This window comes from Zonotrichia albicollis, chromosome 12, assembly GCF_047830755.1.
Source record: "Zonotrichia albicollis isolate bZonAlb1 chromosome 12, bZonAlb1.hap1, whole genome shotgun sequence".
Lineage (NCBI taxonomy): Eukaryota > Metazoa > Chordata > Aves > Passeriformes > Passerellidae > Zonotrichia > Zonotrichia albicollis.
Window position 1 is genome coordinate 17,317,158 of NC_133830.1, and position 25,158 is coordinate 17,342,315.

The window sequence follows — 25,158 nt, forward strand, 5'->3', positions numbered from 1 at the left end:
GTGTCACAGGAATAATATGTAGTTTTTTAAAAATTTATTTTTGGACTCTCTGGGGCTTCAGCATGTCCTGAAAATGAGAAAATTTGGGATAAATGCTTTTCAGACTATATTAACCTTTACAAAATGGGTTTGACTGCATTGCTTTTTTTATTCCTCCAAATGACTGATAGGTATATTGTCCCTTAAGAATAGCTGCCCTCTTGATAGATATCCTTTCTGATGAAATAGATTAAACATACTTGGACAAACTTTGCAACCTGATTGCATTTCTAATTAGTTTTTTAGTGAATTACCCAACTTACAAGGCCACAGTCATTCAAAATTTATTAAAACCAGTAAGTCTATTTTCATTTTTCAAAATGAATTTAACTATCACTTCCAATAATGGCTGCATGAGTAATGTGCCAGCATTTTTGTAAAACCAGAAGCCAAGAAACCCTCTCTGCTCTGTTGCATCCTTATTTCAGTCAGACTGGGAATTAACTTGTGCTGGATGTTGATGAAAATGCACAATTGGAACAGTATTTAGGGGGCTGTGCTTCAGCCTTTAATTGAAGTTCTCTTACTGAATGTTCTTTACTGTGTAACTGAGATCTTATTTAAAGAAAATCCAAATTAAAAAGATTCTCTTCTGTTTGGCATTCAGGCACCCAGTGCTGCTGTATTTGAGATGAAGAGGGGCAGATTTGCTGCTGTAAAATCCAGACTTTGTCAGATCTTGGCTTTCTATTCTCTTGATAAGGAGAGTTGGATGCAGCACCAAGGTGCTGTCTGGATTTCAGCCTGAATTGTTGTCGCCATCATTTTCTCAAATGGTTTGTTGAAAGAGCATTTTTTATGTACCCACAGACTAAACCAGGCCGTGTTAGATTATAATTACAATATAGGACTAATTCCTGTCATCAGTGTTCAAAGTTGGTGTAAATTGAAAATTTATAAGTTACTGTGAGCAATAAATCACAGTACAACTTCTAATGAGAATTCCAAACTGTTGTAGCTCATCCTTCTGGCAGTGGATGTTTTATTTCCATTCTTGCAGACTGATAGAAAAGATTCTGTTTAAATTTTAGCTTTGAACTCTTTTTTTTCCTTTCTTTTAAACCCCCCTCACTTAAAGTTCTCCTTCAGTAACTCCTGAAACATTGACCTGTAGCTGTTGCCAAGTTTCTGATGTTAAAGACATTGTGCAGTTCTGACATTGTTTGCATAAGATGTGCAGCACTTGTAGGAGTGGAAAAATGAGCATCAGTGGAAGGAAAGCAGTGATGGGAGACAGTCAGGGACTTCAAAGCAGCCAAACCTTTTGTTCTGGCATCTTCTCACCACTCAAGAGCTCAGGTGCTGTAATAAAGAGCTTGATGTATGGTTGAAGGTATTGTTTTCCTGACTTCCATCACTTAAGCTGTTAGTTCTTGCTGGAGATGCCACCCACAGCACATTTCTGTAGTGAAATTAAAATGAGAGTTTTGCACTCACTCCCTGCAGCTCCAGCCCAGGTGCCATCAAGCACATCAAACCTTGGAGAAGCTTTCACCCTTGTCATTTTAATCTTTGACCACAAAACTGTGTCCCAGCTGTGGAAAGGTGAGATGTGATCAGGAATGGTGCCTGTTTGTGTCACAAACTCCGAGGCTGTGCAGGGCATGGGCTGTGGAGCCACAATAGAAAGCAAATGTTTATTTTACTGAACTTGTCATTTTTGCTCATGTGAGGAATCTGAGTCTGTAGCAGGGCAACAGGATTTTAAGTCATAACATGATTATAGAACAATGGAAGAAAATCAGTGAGTCCTTTTTCCTTCTTTTGCTGCGTATTTTTGTTTTATAGAAAGTCTCAGGACATTTTCTTTCTTAGTTTGTTAATATTAATACATTTCATCTGAACAGTTTTAAATCTATGGTGTGTGTAGATTTTTTCATTTTCTTTAGTATCACCATGCAGTTGTAACTCTTCTTTTTGAGTCATCAGTCACACTTTTCTTACTGGGGAATCGTGACTACAGATGAGATCCTCCCTCTAGTAGCAATTGTGATGTGTACAGCAACGTAGAGTCACTAGATGGCAACATTTCCCGAGGAAAAATCCAAATTACTGCCATTGCCTACAGCAGGAGGTGGAAAAAATTGCTGCAGGGTTAGCCTTGTGTTTGTCTAATTTAGAGAAGGTTTTATTACTGTCTGTTAGCAGACATGGCTGAGGATTAGAAGTGAATTTGGAGGCTTGTTCAGTGGGTTTTGATGGCTGCTGTTCTGCTGTGCCTCAGTTTTGCTGTTTGCTCTCTGAGGCTCTGGTGCAGGGCTTGCTGCTGATGCCATGGATGCAGAGGCACCTCCAGCCCCACTGAAGGGCCACAAGGAAAAGCTGCTGAAATAAACCCCCCAAGTGCCAGTTCACTAAGCAACTCCAGCACAATTTCCTTGAGCATCTGATAAATCTGTGACATGAGCAGTGTGTAGAATGTGTGCCCCTGTCACAGGAATGCAAATACATTGATAAATGTGCATTGAGACGGATCCTGGGTGCTGATGCCCTACAAAATACTTTGTGCCAGCGAATGTTAGAACATCCCCAAGGAAACTCCGTGGCTTGTGGCTGCAGGGTTGTTGATAAGATAAGGAGTTGATCGGGGTGAGCAGGGGCCTGGCTGTGGCAGGGAGGTGCAGCAGGGTGTCAGGGTGTGTGTGTGTGTGTGTGCCAGCCTTGGAGGTCACGGCTGCGGCCGGAGCGGTGCCGCTGGCGGGGCTGCAGCAGCATTGCAGGCACACCAAACGTGGGGGTTGCCATGGCAACCAGGAGAGAGCAGCCAAGAGAAACGTTGGGAGATGAAAATGATGGAAAGCACAGCTCAGCCAGCCCCTGTGAGCTGCACCATGAGCAGGGTTTGTGGGCTTGCACCACTGCAGCTCTCCCGGGCTGAGGAGCAGAGCTGCTGCAGTGGAAATTCTGCCTGGCACTCACTGACCTTTCCTCCCTCCCCCCATGTTTAATTAGGTCCATGATATAGATTGGTGCTAATTAAAGTGTCAGAAGGTCGTGAATAGTTGCTTATTTTATCTCTTTGAATTAAAAACCATTAAAAATCAATTTGAGGGCATGTTGAAGGAGGCTTGTTATTAGAGTAAATTAACATAATGGAATTTAAGCCTTTGTCTTCTAAGAGTTGGTTAATGTTTAAAAAGAAAGCCAAATTCTACACCTAAAATAAACCCCCCCGTTGGTATGCTAGGAATTTAAATAAATCTGTACATATTTAGTTAGATGACACAGAATAACTACTTCATCACCTTTGAGTTTGCTGATACAACTCAGCTATCTTCTGCAAGAGTAACTTTCTCTTTTCCAGACTTAAAACTGATTCCTGATTTCAGGTGGCACTTAAAAAGTTACCAGCTTGCCAAAGGAAGGACAGATCTGGGACCATCCTCTCAGAACCAAAGCTGCATTAGAGTTCTTAATCTGGTATTAGGTCCCCTAATTCCCACTGCTTAAGGTAGTATTTTGTTTATCAACTTTACAGTCTTAACTCCTTTAATTAGCAATTATGAAGTAAATCTTACCCAATACATAAAGGTGCTGTGGTTTTGCAGGGAATATCATGACAATGAAGAGTGAGAAAGGATTAGCCTATCTTGATGTAATATCTGAAACAGCTTTTCATGTTGAGCTGACGCTAAAACACGAGGCTTGTGCAGGGGCAGTGTTTTATTTTGGCAGTGCTGTTGGTGTTTACAGAACAGAGGGATGGTGCTGCTTTCAGGCAGTTCCTGCATCCTGTGACTGGGGCACGGTGAGGCAGCTCAGAGCACACCTGAGCTCTCAGATGGAATAAGGAGCTCAGTTCAGTATTTGCAGTTGTGTTATGAGCACAAGAAATACACCTCAGAATATATCTACAGATAAGGAGCAGATGTCTTCATCCTTTTAATAAGTTTCCTTCTGGATGATATGATAATTTAGAATGTTTTTTTATTTGCATCCTGTACATTTTTCTTCTGGAGACAAGAGTCAGAAAGCAAATTTCTTTATTTAATTGATGCTGTTCTTTGAGTATTTATTGGTGCTGAGAGCCCACTGCTCAGCCTGTGGTAGCTCACTGGCAGCAGACTCAGTTCTGCTCTGAGATTGAGCTTGGTCAATATTTGCTGTTTTCAAATCCATGCCCACATTGCTTGTGTCACTTAGGTGCATAGACTGAGAAGGCAAAGAAGATGGTTCCTGTTGTAATAAGTTAATAAATGCTGTTAAAAGGCTGGGTGTTGCTTTGCTCTTCATGGGTTTTTCTGGCTTGTCAAATGGAATTTTTATTTTAGACACGAAGAAAATGAGTAGCTACCAAGAAAGGATGTGGGAGTTGACTGTGCAGAGGACTTAGCAATGCATGAATTAAGCAAAACCCCACATCTGCTTCAAAAATAGGAACAAACAGCCAAAAATGGACACGGAAATCTGCAGCACATGAATAATTTTCATTATCTCTAACTTATATGATAGAGTTTTGATGGTGGAAAAGTAAGATAGACATGAGCATTCAAACAGGTTGGAACTGATGTACTTTGATTCAGAATCTTTTTCATGTATGATTTGGCAAAACAATATTTATTCCTTTGTGTTGTGGAGTTCAGTTCCCTGAACTTTCCAACTGCTGCAGTGTCTGCATGCTGAAGTTTATTTAGTGCCCTGTCCTGGGTGCCAAGAGGAGAAATTGCAATTGTCCCACACTGTTCCACAGCCATGAATCAAGAGCTCCCTGACCTGCTGAGGCAGCAGTCTCCTCAACCTTGCTAAATGTCAGAGAAAGAAGTATGAAATCCTATCTGTGTCATTTTGCAGAGAAATTTGAAGGTCAAACAAATTGTAGGCCAGTTGGGAAATTAAAAAAAAAAACACCAACCCAAAAAACCCATTTTCTCACAGCTTACTTTGAGGAGCTGCAGCCCCATGGCTTTGGGAGAGATGGGGCTGCTTTGATGTTTCACTTGCAGCCTCATGGAGCAGTTGGGTGCTGGGGTTTGATCCTCTCTGGGGTGTGAAGGTGTCCAGTGCCATCCAGGGCTCTGAGCAGGCACAACTGGGCACAGCCAAACTCAGGGGGCACCAGCAGGAACCTGAGCTTTGTGTGTCAGCCTGAAGGGGGTTGTGATGGATGTGGGGTTAAACATGAAAAATGTGTGCATTGCTATATGGGAGAGGGCTTTTCATTTCTCTTCCAGCTGCCTTGTGTAGGTGGAAGAGTAAAAAATGTTTCCTCAACTAATACATTCCTGTGGCAGGATGGTATCTTTATGAAAATTTAACAGGAGAAATATACCAAGAAAATATCTAAGAGTAGGATGAAAAGAAACTGAAAAACTCTATAAGAACACTAACCTGGAATTGGTTTAAATAAAGATCAGGTGTTTATAACAACATCATTGAGAGTACTCTTTTTTCCAGCCTAATATTTAATATTTAAGTATTAGGGAAATATTTAAGTTGAAGGTGCCTCTGATTTTATGTTTTCCCCTGTGATATGTAGGTATGTGTTAAGCTGAGCTCTCTGGAGCTAAATCTAGTGAGAATAAGTAAAAGAAATGGGCTCCAGACTGGAAGGGCTGTGCCTGGCATGGCTGTTCCTGCTGCAGATCCCTTTTCCAGCCTGATCCCAGCTGGAGGCTGTGCCTGCCCTGGGCAGCACCCATGGGCAGCATCTCTGCACAGGCAAACCCAGCTGCTCTAAGTAACACTTCCTTTGAGTGATGGGCTCAGAACGGGTTAGGTACAGGCTCTTTCTGTTTGACTTGATGCCTGTGCCACTGTTATTCCTGCCTTGTTCCTCTGAAGAGCCACAGATCATTGTTCCAAAATTGGTTGGTAGGAGATGAAGTGGTTTGTGTTTCGTGTTCCACTGAAAACTGGCAGCAGGGTCAGACAATTTTACCAGAAGAGGTAAATTATATGCTTTCATAGCTCAGAGAGAGAGATCACACCACATACATTTTTGTGGTTAATGTCCACTTTGGGGATAAAATTAATTTTTCAGGCGTGTTTTGAGGAGGCAGAGTTGAAACTCTTAGCATTTTAATGTCATTGGGGGATTGTCTCAGCCTCTAGCTATGTTAAATGGGACTAATAATTTCAGCTAATCAGTGTCTAACAACTTCTGAAAAATGGAAACTAGTTTAGGAGTGATGTAAAGAGAAGTTTTCCACATTAGTGGAACGTTGGGCAAATGCTAATGAACTTTGTACAGTTTCCACTTGTGTTTGGAGAGAGGGTCTCCTAAGGTCAGCACAGAGAGTTAACAGTAATGAGTCCCACGCTGAACCAAATTGGGAAAGCCTGTATACATTCTACATTTCAAAGCAGGGCTGCACATGTCATGTGAAACATGACTCACTGAGTTTGTTTAAAATTGTTTTATATTAGATTTTTGTTCGAGAAGCATTACAGGAGACAACTCTGGGCTGAAAGTAACTCCAGAAATAGCAAGGGAAGCTGTGGAACCTCAGGCTGATATTTAGTGATGCTTTTAAGGGTACTTTTTGTCCACTTGAGACAACACTGCCATCAAGAACCCTTTAGATCTCCACTTGGCTTCATCATGGGTAAAACTTTTAAAAGAGAGTGGCTTTTATTTTCATCAATAGTTTGCCTTTTTTTTGTTTTTGTTCACACTTATTTCATAAATCTCCTGCTATGGGCCAAATCCTACCTCAATGTGTCATATGAATGCATTCTTTCAATTTGTCCTCTAAAGGAGCCTTTCATCTTTGTTACTCTTGAGACTGATCTGTGATTAAAAATCTTCTTTAAAAAGAAATACTTGACAAGAGGACCAAGAGCTTCAGAAAGAAAAGGTGGAAGAGACCCTGTGTGCTTTGTAGCTTGGCTGCTCCCCCTTTGGCACCTGTGGCTCTCCTAATCCAGCTCAGACTTTGGGAAGCGCCTTTCTGGTTAGACTGGGAAAACAAACCCAGCAAAACCTGCCATGGGTTGCTAAAATCTCGGTTCCAGAGCTGCTTTATTGTTGTGAGCTGCTCATTCACAGCTTCTGTGCATCTGACACTGTCTTAAGGTTGCTCTTTCTGTGAGTTTAATTTCAGTTTGGTCTTTTGAAATGCACCTTTAGGCACAAGGGGAGCATATTGTTGACTGTAAAACCCATTGCTTTCCTTCATCTGCATATAATCATTGGGTAAATAGTTAATTGTTTTTTTATATTGTGGGAGAAAATGATTCTGATCAAGGCATCAGGCCACCTAGCACAACCTGGAACATTGGGTTCTGGCCTTAACCTTTGAGCTCCAAGACACTTTCATACAATGATAATTTGTCTTTACCATCCCTCAGTGCCCATTAGTGCTCAAAATGAGGTTTTAGCAAGCTTTGATAGTGTTCTGTGGTTGGGGGGCGTGTTTTGTTTCTTAATTGGGTAATTCAAAGTGAGATGATAAATAGCGTGGAAAGGATTTTTTGTATGATCTATCAGCCTGATTAATGTTCATGTACCTGGATGCCCACACATAATCCAAGGTGCCTTTTGATGCTATTGCTCCAGGCTTTTTAATCATAGGAATTTCATTCAACCTCAAAATTTCTTCCTGTATGTAATTTAAGCAGTAGTGTTGTGATCACCCTTAGCCATAACCCTCCAGTGTTGGACTGTCCTGAGCACTTTGGCTGTGTTTTCATCCCTAATGAATCTATTTGATGTTGCCATGTTTTCCTGAGTTGCTTTATGGTAAAATGAACCTGGTGTTTGTCACTTCTTTAGCTCACCTGAGATCAGAAGGCAAATGTTGTGTTTTTTGGAGCACCTCCACAGGCCTTGCAGCAACCAGAGCTGTAACATGAACGTGCTCCAAGTCAATCAATGCTGAAATGAACTTCTTGGTGGATAAAGTCAAATAGAACCAATTCTTACCAGCTTTCTCTGAAGTGGCACTAGTGCTACATGAACACTGTTGGTTTTTTGGCCCAGGGTTCCAGATTTTGTGCGGGAGAAGCGCTTTGGGAACTGGCTGAAGGACGCTCGCGACTGGGCCATCTCTCGGAACCGCTACTGGGGCACCCCCATCCCGCTGTGGGTCAGCGAGGATTTGGAGGAGGTGAGTGAGCAACATGAAAGCTTCCAGCTGGCAGAACCCCTGCCTGTGCTTGTTTGTTTGCTTCTTTTGCTCTATCTTTGACTACTGCAGCCTGAAGTGCTATTTACATGTTTGAACAGTAAACCTGTATAACCCATTTGTGTGTGTGTAATAGGTGATAGATCTGTGCATATTTATGGGTGCCTTGGTGTGCCTGTACAGGTATTCCCTGCTTTTGCTTGAGAACTGCAAGCAGTTTTTCTTGGTTTTTACATTAAAATTAATCTTGTCTTTCCCAGAAGAATTTGCAGTGATGGCAAATCTAAAGGAAATAATAAATGCAGTGAGAAAATGGCAAGGAGGAGAATTTTTTTTTTTTTTTGGAACTCCTTTAAGTCTGCTTTTGATATTCTGGTGGTTGGTTAGTTCAAGCCAAATGAGTTGCTGAAGGCATAAAAGCCAGTCCACCACAGCAGAACAGCAAAGATACATATTTGTAGTGCCACAAATGTGAATGTGGCAGACTGTAAAAATATTAATCTAGTGGAATGATGAAAATGTATAATGATAGTGCTGGAAATGAGCTTTGTCAAGTTGTGCTCTCTGTTGTAATGCAGAGAGCACAAGTGAACACTTAACACCATTTTGATGGTTTTAAAATTCTTTCTGAAGGTAGAGTGGGTTTGTTGTTTTTTTTTTGGTGTGGGTTTTTGTTGGGTTTTTTTTTGCATTGGGTTAGTTCCACTAGACATACATGAAAAGCCTCTCTCATGCAAGAAGTAGAAAATGGAAATCAGTATCAGGGTGTGCAGGGAAGGTAAATACTGATGGCAGCATCCCAAGCCTTTAGTTTTCTCTCTCTTGATTTGAAAAAGTTTTACTCTTCATTTTAGACCTGAAAGACCTCGAGTAGGAAAACATCTGCTAGAGAAGTATTTTATGATCTTCAACTTGCCATTGCTTAGATGTGCACCATAAAACATTTTTTATTTCCTCTTCACTGGGAATCTTGGTAGGCAGGGAGATACTCCTGCAATTAGGATTTAAGTATCTAAGAAAGCCTTGGCATTTGGATTCTGCTTGTGCTGTGAGTGTGCTTGTAAATTACTGACAAACCCAGTGCTTCTGCCTCTCATATAACAGTTCCAGTTTACTTTGAGGACTGACAATTTATACACGCTTTCTTTCACATTCATCCAACATTGCTCAGCCCCTTGTTTGATATAACAATTTCTTTTAGGTAATAAAAAGGCTTTCAGTGTTGTGGCTGAGTGTTTCATTCTGCAGCTGAAAAAGATTGTGTAAAGGTTTCATTACTTCCACTCCTTGCCTCTAATAATATTTCATTTTCTGTCCAGTCTCCCCATATCTGTATTCCTGTGTGTACTGGTTTTTTTTGCTTTTCTAGGTTTGATTTGTTAGATTTTAATAACAAAATGATGTCTAACTTGGAAGATTGACCTTTCCTTTGAAACGAGCTGCAAATATTCCTCAGGGCTCAGTGTTCTGAATAATGATGGAAATACCAACAGGTCTATTATTTCTATCCATAGATGTTACACATTTCTGTTTGCTCCAGAGCCTGAATATTGTGCTTTAATAGCTGAGTACAGCTTCTGAACAGAGCTAAATTTCAAGTTAAGGGGTTTTTTTTTAATATTCTCTCTTTTGTGTGTGTGAGATATGGCTTGAAAAACAAATAGGGCTGGAACTGATGTGGAACTTAGAGCCTGGGTGACATCTGCTCTCTCAGTAATGATATTCCCTCAGAATTCCCTGACTCCAGTGCTGCTGCAGCCTGGTGTGGGATTGCACAGCAGCCTCTTCATGTCTTGCTCTCAGAAGAACACTTTGTTGCATGCAATTATGCTTTGCATATTAAATCCTGGAGAAGTAATAACAATTCCTTATTTAATATACAGTAAGGTGAATTAATTGGTATTAAAGTGAATTTTATTACAGATCAATAACTGGTTTTGCACAGTTTTATTTTAGTTTTCTTTTAGCATAATTATCAGATAGAGACACATAATGGAAGTTAAATTCTGAAGCTTGTGTTTATTGCCACATTTTTGCAGACAGTTTATCATTTTAAGCTTTCAAATTCCAACCATTTCCTCAGTGGAGGAAAACATCTCATTTGGATTAGATAATAAAATTTTTTAATATAACACCCAAGTTGGTAAAGCAGATATGGGCTCACTTGATAGGCCTTGCATACAAATGATAGTGTTCAGTATTTAGTGATGTTGTGGAGGTTCCCTGATTATTTCCTGGCTTGTCAGCCATGGTAACCTTGCCCTGGGCTGGGTGCCCTCAGTCTGGCCCAGCACAAGGAGAGGGCTCTGTCTCTGCTGTCCTGAGGGTGAGGGAACCTCTCCTGCTGCATTTCTGGGCCACTTCTGGCCCTCTGTAACAGCCATTCCTTCCCCTGTTGAATATTCATGAGATGCTTTCTGGAGATCTCTCCGCCGTACCCTGCAGGCTTCTGCCTTTCTGTGGGCACTCCTTCCTCCAGCTGTGGTCCTGGGCACAGCTGAAATGGCAAACCCACAAAAACAAACATTTTTATCCAGCAGGGACTGCAGGGCTGTGCCAGAGGAAGGCTGAGATCCATGACTGCTGCTGGATGGATCTGTGCTCCTGTGGACATGGATAATCCTGGATCTGATGTTCATTTTGTTGGCAGGGGTTAACCTTGACCTGTGGGTTCATGTCAGGTCCCATGTGCTGTTGGATGGGGTGGAGCTGCTTCTGTAGCTGCTGTGAACCATAAAATGGAGGAGGAGCAAATGCCTGGTGGGCAGAGCAGAGGGCCCAGGCTGCTCATGGCTCCTGAAGGGATGGATCCAGAGCAGGACCCATCTAATTGAGGAATTCAATTGGGGAGCATCAGCCTGTGTGTGCTCCTTGCAGAAACGAGGGGGTGGGCCTAATGAGGGATGGAATTTGATTAGCATCTCTTTGCTGCTTTCTCCTCTTGCCTTTCAGTGTCTAATGAGCTCCCCTTGGGACACAGGAGCTCCTTCCTTCTGCCTTGGACAGAGGCACTCTGACTCAGTGGGGGAGATCTGTGTTACTCTGGGCGTTGATGGATTTTTCATTTCTTCCATGAGTGATTTCTGGGTGCAGTTGTGCATCAATATTCAGAATTTTGCTTTGGCATTGAAGAACTTGTTCAAAAAGCACCAAATAATGAGCAGCTTTTCTCCCAGAGCTTAGTGTGAAAGTATTTTCAAATACAAAGGTTAGTGAAGGTGAAGTTGTATCCAAGGGCATTTTTTTAGCCATTTCTCTATTAATACCTTTTCTTCCTCCAGCAGTGCTGAACTAAGCACCTGCTGCTGCTCACTTGAGCCTCTGTGTTTACTTATGGGGCCACATGAATGAAGAACAGATCTGGGTTTAAAATAGTTTGTTGATGAAGATGTATTTTCACCTGGAATCAATGCCCTGGTGTAGTTTGTGTGCATTCTGCAGCCTCTTGTACCTGGCTAGTGGAATCATTGTCCTGCCTCATTGCCTACAGGAAAAAAAAAAGATAAGAATGAAAACATCACATTTCCAAAGTACTTTAACAATAGCAAATGGTGATTAGTAATGCAGATCAGCACTTGAATCAGACTGGGAAAATCATGTCTTAAAACCCAAATCAGACTGAGCTTCTGTCTTTTCTGTAATTCATGAGAATTTTTTGGAATGAAATACACCAAAACCTTTCAGTTAGTCACAATTTCCATGTGTATACATATGCATATGTTTAAGACTTGCTCAAGGAATTGAGCAGTGCTCTGATTTTTTGTATCTTCAGAGCAACTTCCAAAGTTATTTCATGTGAAAAACGTCTGGCCTATTTACAGCTTCTTTATGGTGCCACATTTAACTCCTTCCCTGTCAGATCTGTCAGACCCTGGGGTTTTTCTGTTGCAATTCTAAATGGGAAGGATGGCATGTGGGACAGCATCTCCAGAATCCAGGCCTGTGCTGCAGCTTGTGGCTCGTGAGTCCTGGCAGATGAGAGAGGCCACAGGGTCTGGGAGGGCTCCATTTGAATAAAACCTAAAGCAAAGAAAGCTTTGCTTTTCTGCTTTCTCGTACAGTTTTTTAGAATAATTTTTTCATGATGTCATTGCAAATCTGGTGTGGGAAATCAGCATTTTTCTTAATAGCATGTTGGTGCAACAAAACCAAGAAAAGTCTTTCTTAGCAACCCCTTTGGTAGCTGTGATGCTTTCTTCACTTTAAATAAAAAGCCTTTAACATGTACAGTTTTGTCTGCCTGGAATGGAGCCCTTATGGATAGTGAGCTGCTTACTTTAGGGGAGGAACCTGGGGTCTGATACTCCTGTTTGTGTAAAAGTCTGCCATTGAATTTTCAGAGGTTTTTGGTTGTGTTTGGTTTGGAGAAGCCCCCCACAATTTTTGACAACCTGCCAAGATGCTGCTGCTTCCAAGTCTCCAGTTCCTGTGACATGAAATGTATTAAATCAGGGCAGTGGTCTTTAACATCATTTGAGGAAGGAGACCCTTGTACAAAATTTGTATTGTTTTTTTTCCAGCTCTGTTAACTGCTACAGGAGATAGTGCAAGTCTCCTGTCTGATATTTTAAAAAAACAAAGAAACCCAAAACAACAAAAAACCAAACCTGCTGTGTACAAATAACTGGCTAAATTTCTGTAATTTCTCCTGCAGGTGGTTTGTGTTGGTTCAATGGCAGAACTGGAGGAGCTGACTGGAGTCAAAGTGACAGATCTGCATCGAGAAAGGTGAGTCACAGGGACTCCACTGGGTATTAGAAATAGATAATCAGACACAAAAAAACCTTGGGTTGTTTTTGCTCAAACCCTGGGAAACAGATTTAGGGAATAAAAAAGTTGTAACAGGACTTGTGATTAACACATAAATGTCAGGTTCTTTTTTTCTGTTGAAAAACACTTGTTGAACACTGTTAATACAAAAAATTACAGAGACTGTTAAAGGGAACACTGTCTGATGGTCATAATACAGGGGGGAAAGGGAACCGTGGGGAGAACAGAGGGCATCTGAACTACAACAGCATAACTGTACATCACTAAAGCTTTGCTTAATATTCACACAATAGTTATCTTTGAATTGTGAGAGCAAATCATCTTATTATACATCTATAACACTAAATGTGCATGAAATTAAAGTCTGGTGAAATGACACACCAAATGCACTTCTCTGGGTTCAGGGAAATCAAGTCAGGTTGGGACATCATTGCACATTTTATTCTTCAGAGGGTTTGTTCATGTGACCAAGAACTATTTTCCTTTACTGATTCACTTTAAATTAAATGTTGGATCACTTCTGTTCAATAGACATAGGAAAGAATATGTCTGAGGGAGAATATTATTTAATTCAGATCTTCTTTCTGGTAGTGTTGAATTTGCAGGTAACCTCGACATGGGAAGAGATGAGAATCTTGACTCCATGTTTCAGAAGATGGATTTATTATTTTATGATATATATTATATTGAAAGAAAATGATATATTAAAAGAAAAGGATATATTAAAAGAAAATGATATATTAAAAGAAAATGATATATTAAAACTATACTAAGGAATAGAAGAAAGGATTTCATCAGAAGGCTAGCAAGGACTGGAAAGGGATGATAATAAAATCTTGTGACTGACCAGAGAGTGTGAGACAGTTGGACTGTGATTGGCCATGAATTAAAAACAACGCATGAGACCAATCACATATGCACATGTTGCATTCCACAGCAGCTAATAATTACTGTTTATATTTAATTTCTGAGGCCTTTCAGCTTCTCAGGAGAAACAAATCCTAACAAAAGGATTTTTTATAAAATACATCCGTGACATGGCAGCAATGGCAACTCAGAAACACATAGCACACCTGAAACAAAGATGACTGGGTGTTTCTGTTGTATTTCTGTTAAGGTTGAATAAACCATTTGAACTTTAAAGGGGGTTTTTCAAGGTGGGTTGTGTCTGGTTTGCAGCATTGACGGGCTGCACATCCCGTCGCGGCGCGGGAAGGGCGCGCTGCACCGCGTGCCCGAGGTGTTTGACTGCTGGTTCGAGAGCGGCAGCATGCCCTACGCGCAGGTGCACTACCCCTTCGAGAGCAGGAGGGAGCTCGAGGACGCCTTCCCCGCCGACTTCATCGCCGAGGGCATCGACCAGACACGGGGATGGTAATTCCTGCTTTGTTAGCTCGGGGGGCTCGGCACTCTAGCTGGTCACAGTGACCCTGAGATGTGTTAGAAAGTCTCTTTTCCCAGCCCAGCGCTTGAAGAAGGAGTCAGAGCTCTTCATTTCTCAGTCTCAAGGTTGTTTATTTTCCTTATCTATAAAATTCTTTCTCCTGTCCCCACTCTAACAAGACAGACAGAGGCACTCTGCCACCCCCGGAGTGGTGTTGTCTTTTCATACTGAAAACTGCATGTACAATATTTACAATAACTTCCCAATACCCATCACCTATTTAGACAGTGAGCTTCTACTCTAAACCAATCTAAAAGTGCCAACATCACAGCAGAAGATGGAGGCCAGGAAGAAGAAGGACTTGACACAGCCAGATTCTGCCATCTTGCCCCCTGAACCCTCATTCTAAAAACTCCAAAAATCTAATTTTCACCCCGTGATAAATCCACTATCATTCTACTTAAACTGTCATGGCTTCAATACTTTCATATCTTTGGGTAATGCTGTTCAAATAACTTGACTGTTTCTGTACAGGTAAGTGTATAATTAATTTTTTAAACTAAACCACAAGGTGGTCTAAAACTTGGTGATGAAAAAGTTGTTGTAGAAATACAATATTTGCAAGAAAACTTCCCAGCTGTTATGGAAGACATCAGTAGGTAATAGGGCACATCTTAGGCCTAGTAAGGAAAAATCTCAGCAGCTGAATGATCACAGAACTTGAGTTATCTATTAGAGACAGAACTGCACTTGAGTAATTTGAAATGGAAGTCAATGTGTTGAGGATTTCAAGCCAATGTATAGCCTGATAACTTTTACCCTAAGATTGAGTTTTGGCTTTGTATGAGTGCAGAAAAAAACTAAATCAAACCTTATGTTGTTAAGATTTTATAGTTTACAAAAAAGTCAAAGCTTTCAGCTGTAAACTACATCTGCTTCTTTCACTCTGGATAAATCCTTTTCAATCATCCATGAAAAATTTTGTCTGATTTTCTGTGGTTAATGTTCTCATACATACTTGTGTGCCTGCATACAGCTTTAATTCTAGCATTGCAAAGTGTTTAGTCCATGTCTGAAGTTTGAGGTTGATTGTGAAAATTGACAGATGAGGATGAATTTTTGTATTTTCTGGACTAGTGAATTTGACTCTGTCCAAGCAGAACTTTTCCATCCAGTAACTTGAGGTATTAGAGCTAAATAAATTCCTCTGCAATACAGTTGGCACTTCCCTTTGCCCACTCCTCTACCCCCCAACAAACCAAGCAACCGAAGCAGGCAGGGTGCCAAATACAACTAAATTTCATGACTGTAGTGAAATGTCTTCATTTATCAACCCCTTTATTGTGATGCAAAAAATTAGCTAATACCTCAGTAAACAATCAAATACTGTTGGGTAGCAAAAGGAGAATTAAAAAGTTAGTTTTCTCTCTTTATTCTTTTCATCTGGAAAAATTAGAAATAAATTTCTATTTTAATGGAGGAACTCAAGATGAAGATAATTGGTGTGAGCCCTCAGACTTGTGTGTCATAGTCAGGGTGCAAGAGGAGGCTCTCCCTTTTCAGTCTGGGGCTTTTTGTTCTTAACATCAGTGTAAGAGTTCCTGGAACCAGAGCCAGGTGTGTTTCACCTGTTTGTGGTGGGAAATCAAAGCACCCTCCTCAATTCCTGCTGCTCCCACCTCTCCCAGCTTGTTAATGAGCTGGGGCTTTGCCAGCAGCGAGTGTTGGGGGATTTGTAGTGGAGCACTTGTGATTTGTGAGAGGCAGGAGGAATTAAGATGTGAGGTCTAAGAACAAGGAGCAGGGGTGAGTTCTGAAGTGCTGGGAGCACAGGATGTGATTTGTATTTGGCACATCCTGTTAGAAGTGTGAAGATTGAGAATGGAGATTGGTTTTGTGTCAGGTCAGAGACTGCAGCTGCTGTGAAGTGAGGACTGGGAGGTGGGGAAAGGCTCAGGAGGTGCAGGTCTGGTGGCTTCTGGTTCACTCCACAGAAGAGGAGAAAAAAATCAAGGGAGACAAGGGGAAAATTAATGTGAAGGAGGTGATTGTCCAGGAAAGTGATATTTTTGATGACTTTCTGCATGGATAGAGAACCACATGAATTATATTTGTTAAAGAAACAGGACAAAATCTCAGAGTAGTTGGGTTGCAAGACTGGCAGTCCGGGCAGAGTGGTAGGAAAGGCTCTGCCTCTGTACAGGGAAATGTAGCAAAGATTTATGGTTGTGGTCAGAATGTGGTGGCCCATAGGGAATTCAAAGCTGGGGGGTTTGGCATGAACCACAGGATCATTAATTTATCCACAGATGTTCAAGAAAAAAATGGAGAAAAGATTCCCTCCCTGTTTTCTCCTTGGTGGAAAGAGCAAAGAGTGAAATCCTGTCCCTGTTATGGCTTTTTTTACTGTTGGTTGAGTGGCAGGTATTTATCTGCAAGGACATACCTAGGAACAGTCTGAGATTTGGGGAATGGAAGGTGAAGCAGCAGAGTAATTGAGGAAGTTTTCAGGAAACAAGTGTGTCTGTGGACAACATATTTCAAAAATAAGGTGCAGAAAGACACTGCTTTAAAATATTCAGAGTGAATGAGGTGAATTGTAAAAGCACAACCTGAGGAGGAATCTGAAGAGTTCCATCAGAATATGTGGATCACAGGTTTTCAGAGACAGTCTTGTAGCTGTCATCAGCTAAGGCACCTCATGCTGAGGCTCTTTGGGTTTGACAATTTGAACATAAAATTTGTGATGTATCCTTGGATGCATTTTTTTTCAGTGCCCACAGTCTGCCTGTACAACTTTCCTAATACAGGGAATTAGCAATTCCTAAAGAACATTGAAATCTCTCCTAGTTGGTTCTGCTTTATGTTTTTTACCTGCAAATTTTGGTGCTCTAATGGGAGAATTTGTGACCAGTTTGCAGAAAGTGCTGGGAGTTTGTCAGTGAGGAACTTTTTAGTAAGTACAGAGGAAAAACTGCTGTGTTTGTAATGAACTTCCAGCCCTGTAGGCTTGAGGTGTCAGTCACCTGAGTTAATAGTCAGATATTTGTGTTTTAGGGTTTTTTTTTTTTTAAATCAATACAGGGACTTTGAATGCACATGTTTGTGTGCAGATGGAGGAGTATTGTTTAAAATTCATGAAATTAAACTGCAGTTTAATAAAGAGAATTTGTATCCTGCAGCCTGAGTTGAGGTGATTTTGAGAGTTAGGGGTCTGGATGAGATAAACATCAGAGTTGTCATGGAAGTCACTTAATAAATGCACACAGCAACCTCTGCAGAGGACCCTCAAGTGTCAGAATAATGCTTTTGCAATTATAGGCTGCTTTTTGATAAAAACAACTTTGGAACATACAGATGGATTTTTTTCCCCCCCATGAAGTGTTTCTCCCCTAAATCTTCATGCAAATACATAGTTCTGAGACATAACCTCCCGTGCCTTATTATAGCTTTTTTATAATCACCTTCTCTTTGAAGGTTGCTAAGCAGTTGTCAGTGTGATGCCTGTTTTGAACCAGGAAAGCTGTGGCCCACCCTCCAGTTACTTTCTTTAAAGTAATTACCAACAGTGCAGTTCCAGCAGCTCACACAGCCCTCCTTTGGTGAAGGCTCTGGCTCCTGAGTGGGAAATTATCACATCATCCTGCACTTCCACTTAATTTCCCAGATATAATCATATATCAGCCTGTGAACAATAGGTGCCTGTGCTTGCTCCAGCACTGATTTCCAGAGTGTCCAAGTTTATAGAGTGATTGTAAACACATCCAATAGAATGGGGAGGGACCACTGCTGCCCTTTGCTGGGGGAACATTCTCTTATTCCTAGTGATGGCTGGTTAAAGCAGGCAGCCACAACCTCCTTCCAGTCAAACCTTTGGCAGCATTGGAAGGAGGCTTCTCTCATTTTTGGTAACTTGTTTTTATACTGTTATACTGTGTTCCATTGTTCCAGGTTGAAGAACACACAATTAACACACCAACACACACAAGTGTGCTGGTGCTGAGTGCTCTGTTTGATTCTGACTGATCACAGGTTTGCAGTGAGCAAATAGGAAACTTGTTCAGGGGCAGAATTCCCTTTTTTCTGCTAAAGAGGGAAATTGCTGCAGTTTTCTTCCTCATGATCTTCCTAATGCTTCCTATTAAAATTTTTCTGCCTTCCTTGACTAGTAGATCCCAGCTAGCAAACAGCATGATATGCTTCAAATAGGAAAATCTACTTTCCATGGCTCCTCTTCTGACTCTTTGCCACATAAGTGTTCCCCAGACTTAAATTTTACCTTTGCCAGAGGAAAGCAGCATAATGACACATTTATTTTATAATGAAGACATGCAGGCTTTAGCTTGGTGTATTTATAAAGTCCCATTTGTGTTGTCTCTTGTTTCAGGTTCTACACTTTGCTGGTGCTGTCCACTGCTCTTTTTGGGAGGCCTCCTTTCAAGAATGTCATTGTGAACGGCCTTGTCCTTGCCAGGTTGGTGTCAATCAGCTCCTTCCTGAGCAGCTTTTTAGTCAGAGAATGTTTCAGATAAGACCTGCAAATTGTAAATGGAATGTGAAATGGGCTTTGGAGCTGTTAAGACTTGCCAGGGTGATATCTGTGCTGTAGGAGATAAGAGGCATCTGAGAGTGAGAGGCTCACACATCCCAGCATCTGCTGCACTGGGCTCTTCCCAGCAGGGCCAGTCCTGCCTGGAGAGAGAAAGTGAATAACAAGAATAGGAAAGAAATTGTACCTGTTATGCAGAGTAAAGGGGATGATAAATGTAGTTTTAGATGTAATTTAAAGTTAATTATATTTGTTTCCCTTTATTTTCCAATGAAAATTTAAAAAAAAATCAGTGGGCTGGAGGGATTGATTCAAAACAAGTGCATCTTTCCTCAGCTTGGGTAGGAAGGACAGATTTCCTGCTTAGATTTGTAACTTGGGAGCCTCCTGGGTGGGCTTTGGTTTTTTCAGTTGTTTTTGTAGGTTCAACAAGTCCTACAGAAAGGATGTGCTAATATATAGATACATAGAATTATGTCTGTGCCACCAGGAATGTACTAGGCCAGAAAAATTGAGCTGGATTTTAAGGGCCTTTTTTATTTATCCATTAAAATAAATATTAAAAGTGTTACAAGAGTTCTGAGAATTGATGCCTACATTCTGATATTTTCTAGTGATGGCCAGAAGATGAGCAAGAGGAAGAAGAACTACCCTGATCCAATGCACATTGTGAACAGTTATGGAGCTGATGCACTCAGGTGGGGTTTCTCTGCTGGGTGTTCTGTGGGATTTGTTGGCTCCCTGCTCATGGCAGATCCACACCAAGAGGCTGCTGGGGGGGATTTGACAATTAGCAGCAGAAAAAAAGTTCATTTTAGAAGCTTCTAGACCACTGTGACAGAAGTAGCTGCAGGAGTGGATGACTGCAAAGAAGTGGCAATGGATGCAGTGCAGTCTCCTCCCTAAAGCCCAGGGGATCTGCTTGTTCCAGCACTGATAGTCTGAGCTGAGCCAGTGAAAATGGGAATAAAATATTTGATAACAGCACAACAAGATCACTGTTAAATCATTGCTTAGAGGAGGGTCTATGCATGATGCACAAAACATTTGTTTCCTGTTTGCACTATACATTTTCTAGAAAGTGCTTTGTTGTTTGTGGATCTAAGTACATTATTTGCACCTAACAGCAGTGGCACCACAAGAGCAGAAGTGGAGCAGCCTAATGTGTGTGGATAAATTGTCCAGGTCAAACAGAGATTAAACACAGTTCAAGTGGTTCATTAAAATTACAGGAGCACATGAAGTGATTCCAGAGTCACTTGGTGCACTGACTGCATGCATCAGGTGGTACCTTGAGGTAAAGCTACATAAAAGACATTTTAATAACTGCAGGAATGCACCACTTGGGCATTCTCTGGAGCCCTGTAATTCTTGTGTATACAAGAAACCCTTCAGCTCTCACACATTGTGTTTTACAGCTACACACAGAGCTGATGGGCTGAATGGGAGCTGAGTGTTTGTTTGGGGAAGGTGGTTGTTGCTTCTAGATAATTTAACAGAATCAATGTGAAGTTCTAATTGTTTCAAGCTTTAGCATGTTTACAATGAAGAGTTGAGTGGAATTCTTCCATTTAATCAAGGTTGCTCTTTACAAATCAACAAGGTGTGGTAGCAGGGTAGCACTGAGCTGGTAGCTGCAATAATAAGAGTGAGAAGGGTTGGAGTTACTCATACTGGAGATTTTTAAATCACAGGTGATGTTTCTGTTGAAAAAAAAACCAACCCTGCCTTTTTTATAAACAAACCAAAAAAATCTCAAACACCAGAAGTTACACTTCCATTATTCATGGGTTTTTTTTGAAATTTCTAAGAAGCTAATTCATTTTTCTGCCAGTGTACTCATTCTTTAATGTCACATTTATTTATACCTACACCCACACAGAGAGTAAAAAAGCATTGCAGCCTGGGCTCATTTCTGGAAGGAGCTCTGCAATTCAGTTCTCTGCCTTTTCTGAGGTGCTTGATGTTCTCTGTTTATAGCAAAAGCTACAACTGAGGTTTTTTCCTTGGCACTGTTTCCCTGCAGAGTTACTTTAGCTTTTGCAGTACACAAATATATATGTATATTCTAACTCCAGCTTTGAAGTATTCTCAGCAGTAGCTTGATAAATAGATGAGTGGAAAATATAGATATAAGTTGGTGAAATGAATATGGAATTGAGCAAACAGCAGAAATAACAGCACAGTAAATTTAACAACTCAACTTGAGGCTTCATGAAATTTGAATCCTGAGTGAAATCTTTTAGAAAGGACAAACCAGTTACATTTTAACATTGCTGAGACCTGGGCTGGTGACCTGTCCAAGCTGAGCTGAGTCAGAAGGAATTTGCTGGTCCTGGTATTTCCAGGCTTTGCTTTCCTCTGTGCTGGGTGAGGATTGCTGTTAGAGGGGAGCAGTTGCATCCTCCTCTCAACCTGGTCTTCAAATGCAGGAGCAATGATGCAACAAGCTGCTGGTTTGAGGGGTGAAGAGGAGATAATTCACTTTTTTCTCATGCATTGTCAGCAAACTCAGTGACACTGGCTTGATCTGAGGAAGGTTTTATTTCTGCCCAGTGGGTAACTGAATGGCTGTAACTAAACTGTGCAACTCTGCTTTTCTTGTGGGCTTTGTTTCTCTGTCCATACAATAAATGCATCTTTGAATTGGAGTAATTGAGGAAATTGCTCTTTTTTTAACATTTACATATTGTAAGGCAGGGTAGGGCTGCTTTATTAAAACAACAACCCCCCCCAAAAACAAACCTACAACACCACCAAACTGTAGCACATAAATAATTGTGGTTGAAAGAAGGTGTGGTTGAAGGACAGACCTAAATTCCAGTTTCATTTAAGGACTTACTATTCATTGCCATTAATTGTTCTGTACTTCTGTAAATTTATAATTTGAATTCAGGTATGAATTCACTTGGATGATCTTTGGGGTCTGTTCCCACCCAAACCATTCTATGAATCTGTGTTAAAAATGTAAAAAATGTTGTTGGTTTTTATTTTTTAGTATTTTTATTTTTTTTTAAATCCAGTACTGAAAAAGCCCATTTCTGTGCTGCATTACTGTCTGTTTATTCTGGCAGCTCTATTTTTATCTATTAGTTTTAATGCAAGAATCCCTCTCTCCTGAAGAATTTATGGTCTGGTATTCTTGAATGTGCTGTGTCAAACCCCATTAAGATTTTAAAGCCTCTTAAAGGAAGTGCCTGTAAAGTTATATTAGTTTAGAATCATGATTTTAGAAGTTTAAAAATGTGAGAAAATGGGTTAATAAATTTGGATTGAAAAATGCCATAATCTTTAAAATGAAAAAATGTTTGGTTTGGTTTTCATATTTGGAAAATTAAATGAAGTGTGTTTAAATCAAGTTTGGATTCAAGTTTTTCTGACACCTGAGTAAGGCTTGGTTTCTCTTTGCGTTAACTTGATAGATTCCAGTTTATTTCTGAAAACAGAATGTTTATTTGGGGAAGAAGGTGGGTTTTATTTTTTTTTTTTTTAACTGAGAGGCAGCAAAGAAGCTGAGGGACATTTCTGTCCCTTGTATCAGTAGTTGGTGTCACCTGGATCCTCTGCTTTGGTCTCTCAGAGCTGCCTTTGGATACAAGATTTGTAATGCAGGAGGTACAGCCTTTGTTCCCTTCTGGGGCTGTCTTTCTTGAAAATGTTAATTTCTCCTCTTTTCCTTGGGTTTGCCTGGTTTGTTTTGCTCCTTAGTTCTGCCAAAACTTTTCATAATTGAGGAGGTGAACAGGATTGAATAGAAAGATACTAGTGGTTAAGGAATTCAAAATATTATCCCAACAATCCTAAAGATGAACCCCACAACCTCTGCTTGTTTTACACTGTGATGGCACCTGAACATGTGTTAACACAGAGAGTGAAAAAGAAAATTTCAATTCAAATTCTGTGTGCAGCAGAAAAACTCCTGCAGCAGTTACAAGTAAATGGTTTTATGTTCAGTTTGTTACGTGCCTACAGTACACCCATCTTTGGGGTTTTTCCTGTGAAACCCTATCAGTATGTGCAGTTTTAAGCTTTGAACTATTGTGCTCTTATTTTGCAGGTTGTACCTGATCAATTCTCCCGTGGTAAGGGCAGAAAATCTGAGGTTTAAGGAGGAGGGGGTGAGGGATATCCTGAAGGATGTGTTCCTGCCCTGGTACAACGCCTATCGCTTCCTGGTGCAGAACGTGCAGGTCCTGCAGCACAAGGTACAGGGCAGGGCTCAGGGCAGGGGGCTCTGGCAATCTCCATGGCAGGGAAATCCCTGGGCTCTGCTCCTTCAGAGCTCAGGGAATCTCCATGGCAGGGAAATCCCTGGGCTCTGCTCCTTCAGGGCTCTGGGAATCTCCATGGCAGGGAAATTCCTGGGCTCTGCTCCTTCAGGGCTCTGGCAATCTCCATGGCAGGGAAATTCCTGGGCCCTGCTCCTTCAGGGCTCTGGGAATCTCCATGGCAGGGAAATCCCTGGGCTCTGCTCCTTCAGGGCTCAGGGAATCTCCATGGTGTTGAAGTGAGGGAGTGACCACCTTTGTTGATTTAGCATCTGACTCCGATTTATTCATCAATCAGGCACTTTTTATAACCGTGTTAATTCACTTCATGCATATTGCAAAATCTGAGCTCCTGATAGGCTGTAGAGAAAACTTCAGCTCCTCCTTTTGTTTACAATACCTGAAGTTAGTTTATTGAAACCAAGATCAGTGTTCTCACCATGATATGAAAGGTTCTCAAAACCTTCATATCTGTTCCCAGAGTGGCCGTCTGTTCCCAGTAGTAGCCAAGGACAGAACGGTCTGAGAGTCTTGTTGTTTATATAAAAGGTGGCTGAGAACCTAATTATTTACAGGATCAAGCCTGGGAAAGGCTGCTTTACAGCAGGCTTCTATCTTTCTTTAAGGCATGCTTGAACCAGGCTCTCCACACCATGGCAGGGAAATCCCTGGGCTCTGCTCCTTCAGGGCTCTGGGAATCTCCATGGCAGGGAAATTCCTGGGCTCTGCTCCTTCAGGGCTCTGGGAATCTCCATGGTAGGGAAATTCCTGGGCTCTGCTCCTTCAGGGCTCTGGGAATCTCCATGGCAGGGAAATTCACACTGGGAGGGAGGTCTGGGCTCTGGAGGTCATCTCATCTTTACTCCTTGGTCTGAGTTAGATCACGCTGTTTATTATACTTGCTCCTAATCTGTTATTTGCTGTTTGTACCATGCTTTATAAAGTTGTAACCACCTGCATCTTTCTCTTCTTGACCAAGCTTATTAAATAGAAAGGATGAGAGGAAGGTGAGGGACTGCCAAGACATGACAGCTCTCATTTCTCAGATTACAGTGCTGTTGAGTCCCTTTTATTTCACATCTGTGGGATGCTGCTGCTGCATTCAGACTTGTGAAACACCAGACCTGGTGTTTGTGGGGTCAGGACACACTGAGCAATTACCTGCTTGGGAACACCAGTTAAAGCCATGTGTGCTTCAGGGCATCCTTCTGAGATGTCCCTGCTGAACCTGGCTGGGTTTTCCTGGTGGTGTTTCCAGAGCAGCTGGAGGCAGCAGTTCCCACTGATCCTGCCTTAGTGCTGCTGCTTTTTCCTGGCTGTTCCCTGTCCAGCAGGATCTGTCACTTGGGCTGCAGGTTCCTCTGCACTGAGAGCAGTGCTCAGCACCACACACACTGAGCACAAATCAGCCAGCAAAGTTATTTGCAGTAGTGGCTGCTGTGACAGTTTCTTGAGCTAACTCATTTACAGGAACTTTAATTATGAATCTGCATTAAAATGCTTAACTTGGGAATACTCAGTCCTGAATACATTAGCCACAGCAAGGAGATTGTCTTCTAAAACATGACAGTAATTTTTTTTAAAGTTATATTTAAATGCAACTTAGAAAAAAGATTCAGAAATGGAATGGAAAGAAAGGCAAATCACAAAAGCAATAATGCTTTAGACTTGTAGATTACATTTGAAGTCTGCTAAAAATGCTGGATGAGTGACAGGAGTTTCTACACTTTGAGTGTGAAAGCAAGATTAAAATTTCTTTCTTATAGTAATTTTTCATTAAAATTGAAGATTTGATGTGTATTTTGTACAGTTTCTATTGAAACCAATTTTAATCTTTTAGCTGAAATTAAAGACAGCAGGTTTAGTGCAGACTTCTATGGGAGAGTGGGAGCTGAATGAAGAGTCCAAACCTTGCACTTGCTGTGTTAGCCTGGGCACTGGAGAGCTGCCATTTGAATCAATAAAGGCAGCTCCATTCACAAATCAGTACAGTAAACAGCTGACTTAAACTATTGGATTTATCTGTTTTAGCAACCTCTTTGGGGAAGAAAGTTTGCTAACTCCAGATCCTATTATTCAACA

The 25,158-nt window shown here is 41.2% G+C and overlaps 1 protein-coding gene across 3 annotated transcripts in view; it reads left to right on the plus strand.

Moving 5' to 3' along the window:
- The window catches only part of IARS1 (isoleucyl-tRNA synthetase 1), a 96,342-nt gene that overhangs the window by 39,091 nt on the left and 32,093 nt on the right, over positions 1–25,158 (plus strand). For all 3 annotated transcript variants that reach the window (XM_074550106.1, XM_074550104.1, XM_074550105.1), the window contains exons 15-20: positions 7,961–8,087; positions 12,760–12,833; positions 14,055–14,249; positions 18,647–18,733; positions 19,423–19,506; positions 22,866–23,013. In XM_074550106.1, coding sequence (XP_074406207.1) covers positions 7,961–8,087; positions 12,760–12,833; positions 14,055–14,249; positions 18,647–18,733; positions 19,423–19,506; positions 22,866–23,013 — 715 coding nt within the window. The remainder of the gene's footprint in view (positions 1–7,960; positions 8,088–12,759; positions 12,834–14,054; positions 14,250–18,646; positions 18,734–19,422; positions 19,507–22,865; positions 23,014–25,158) is intronic.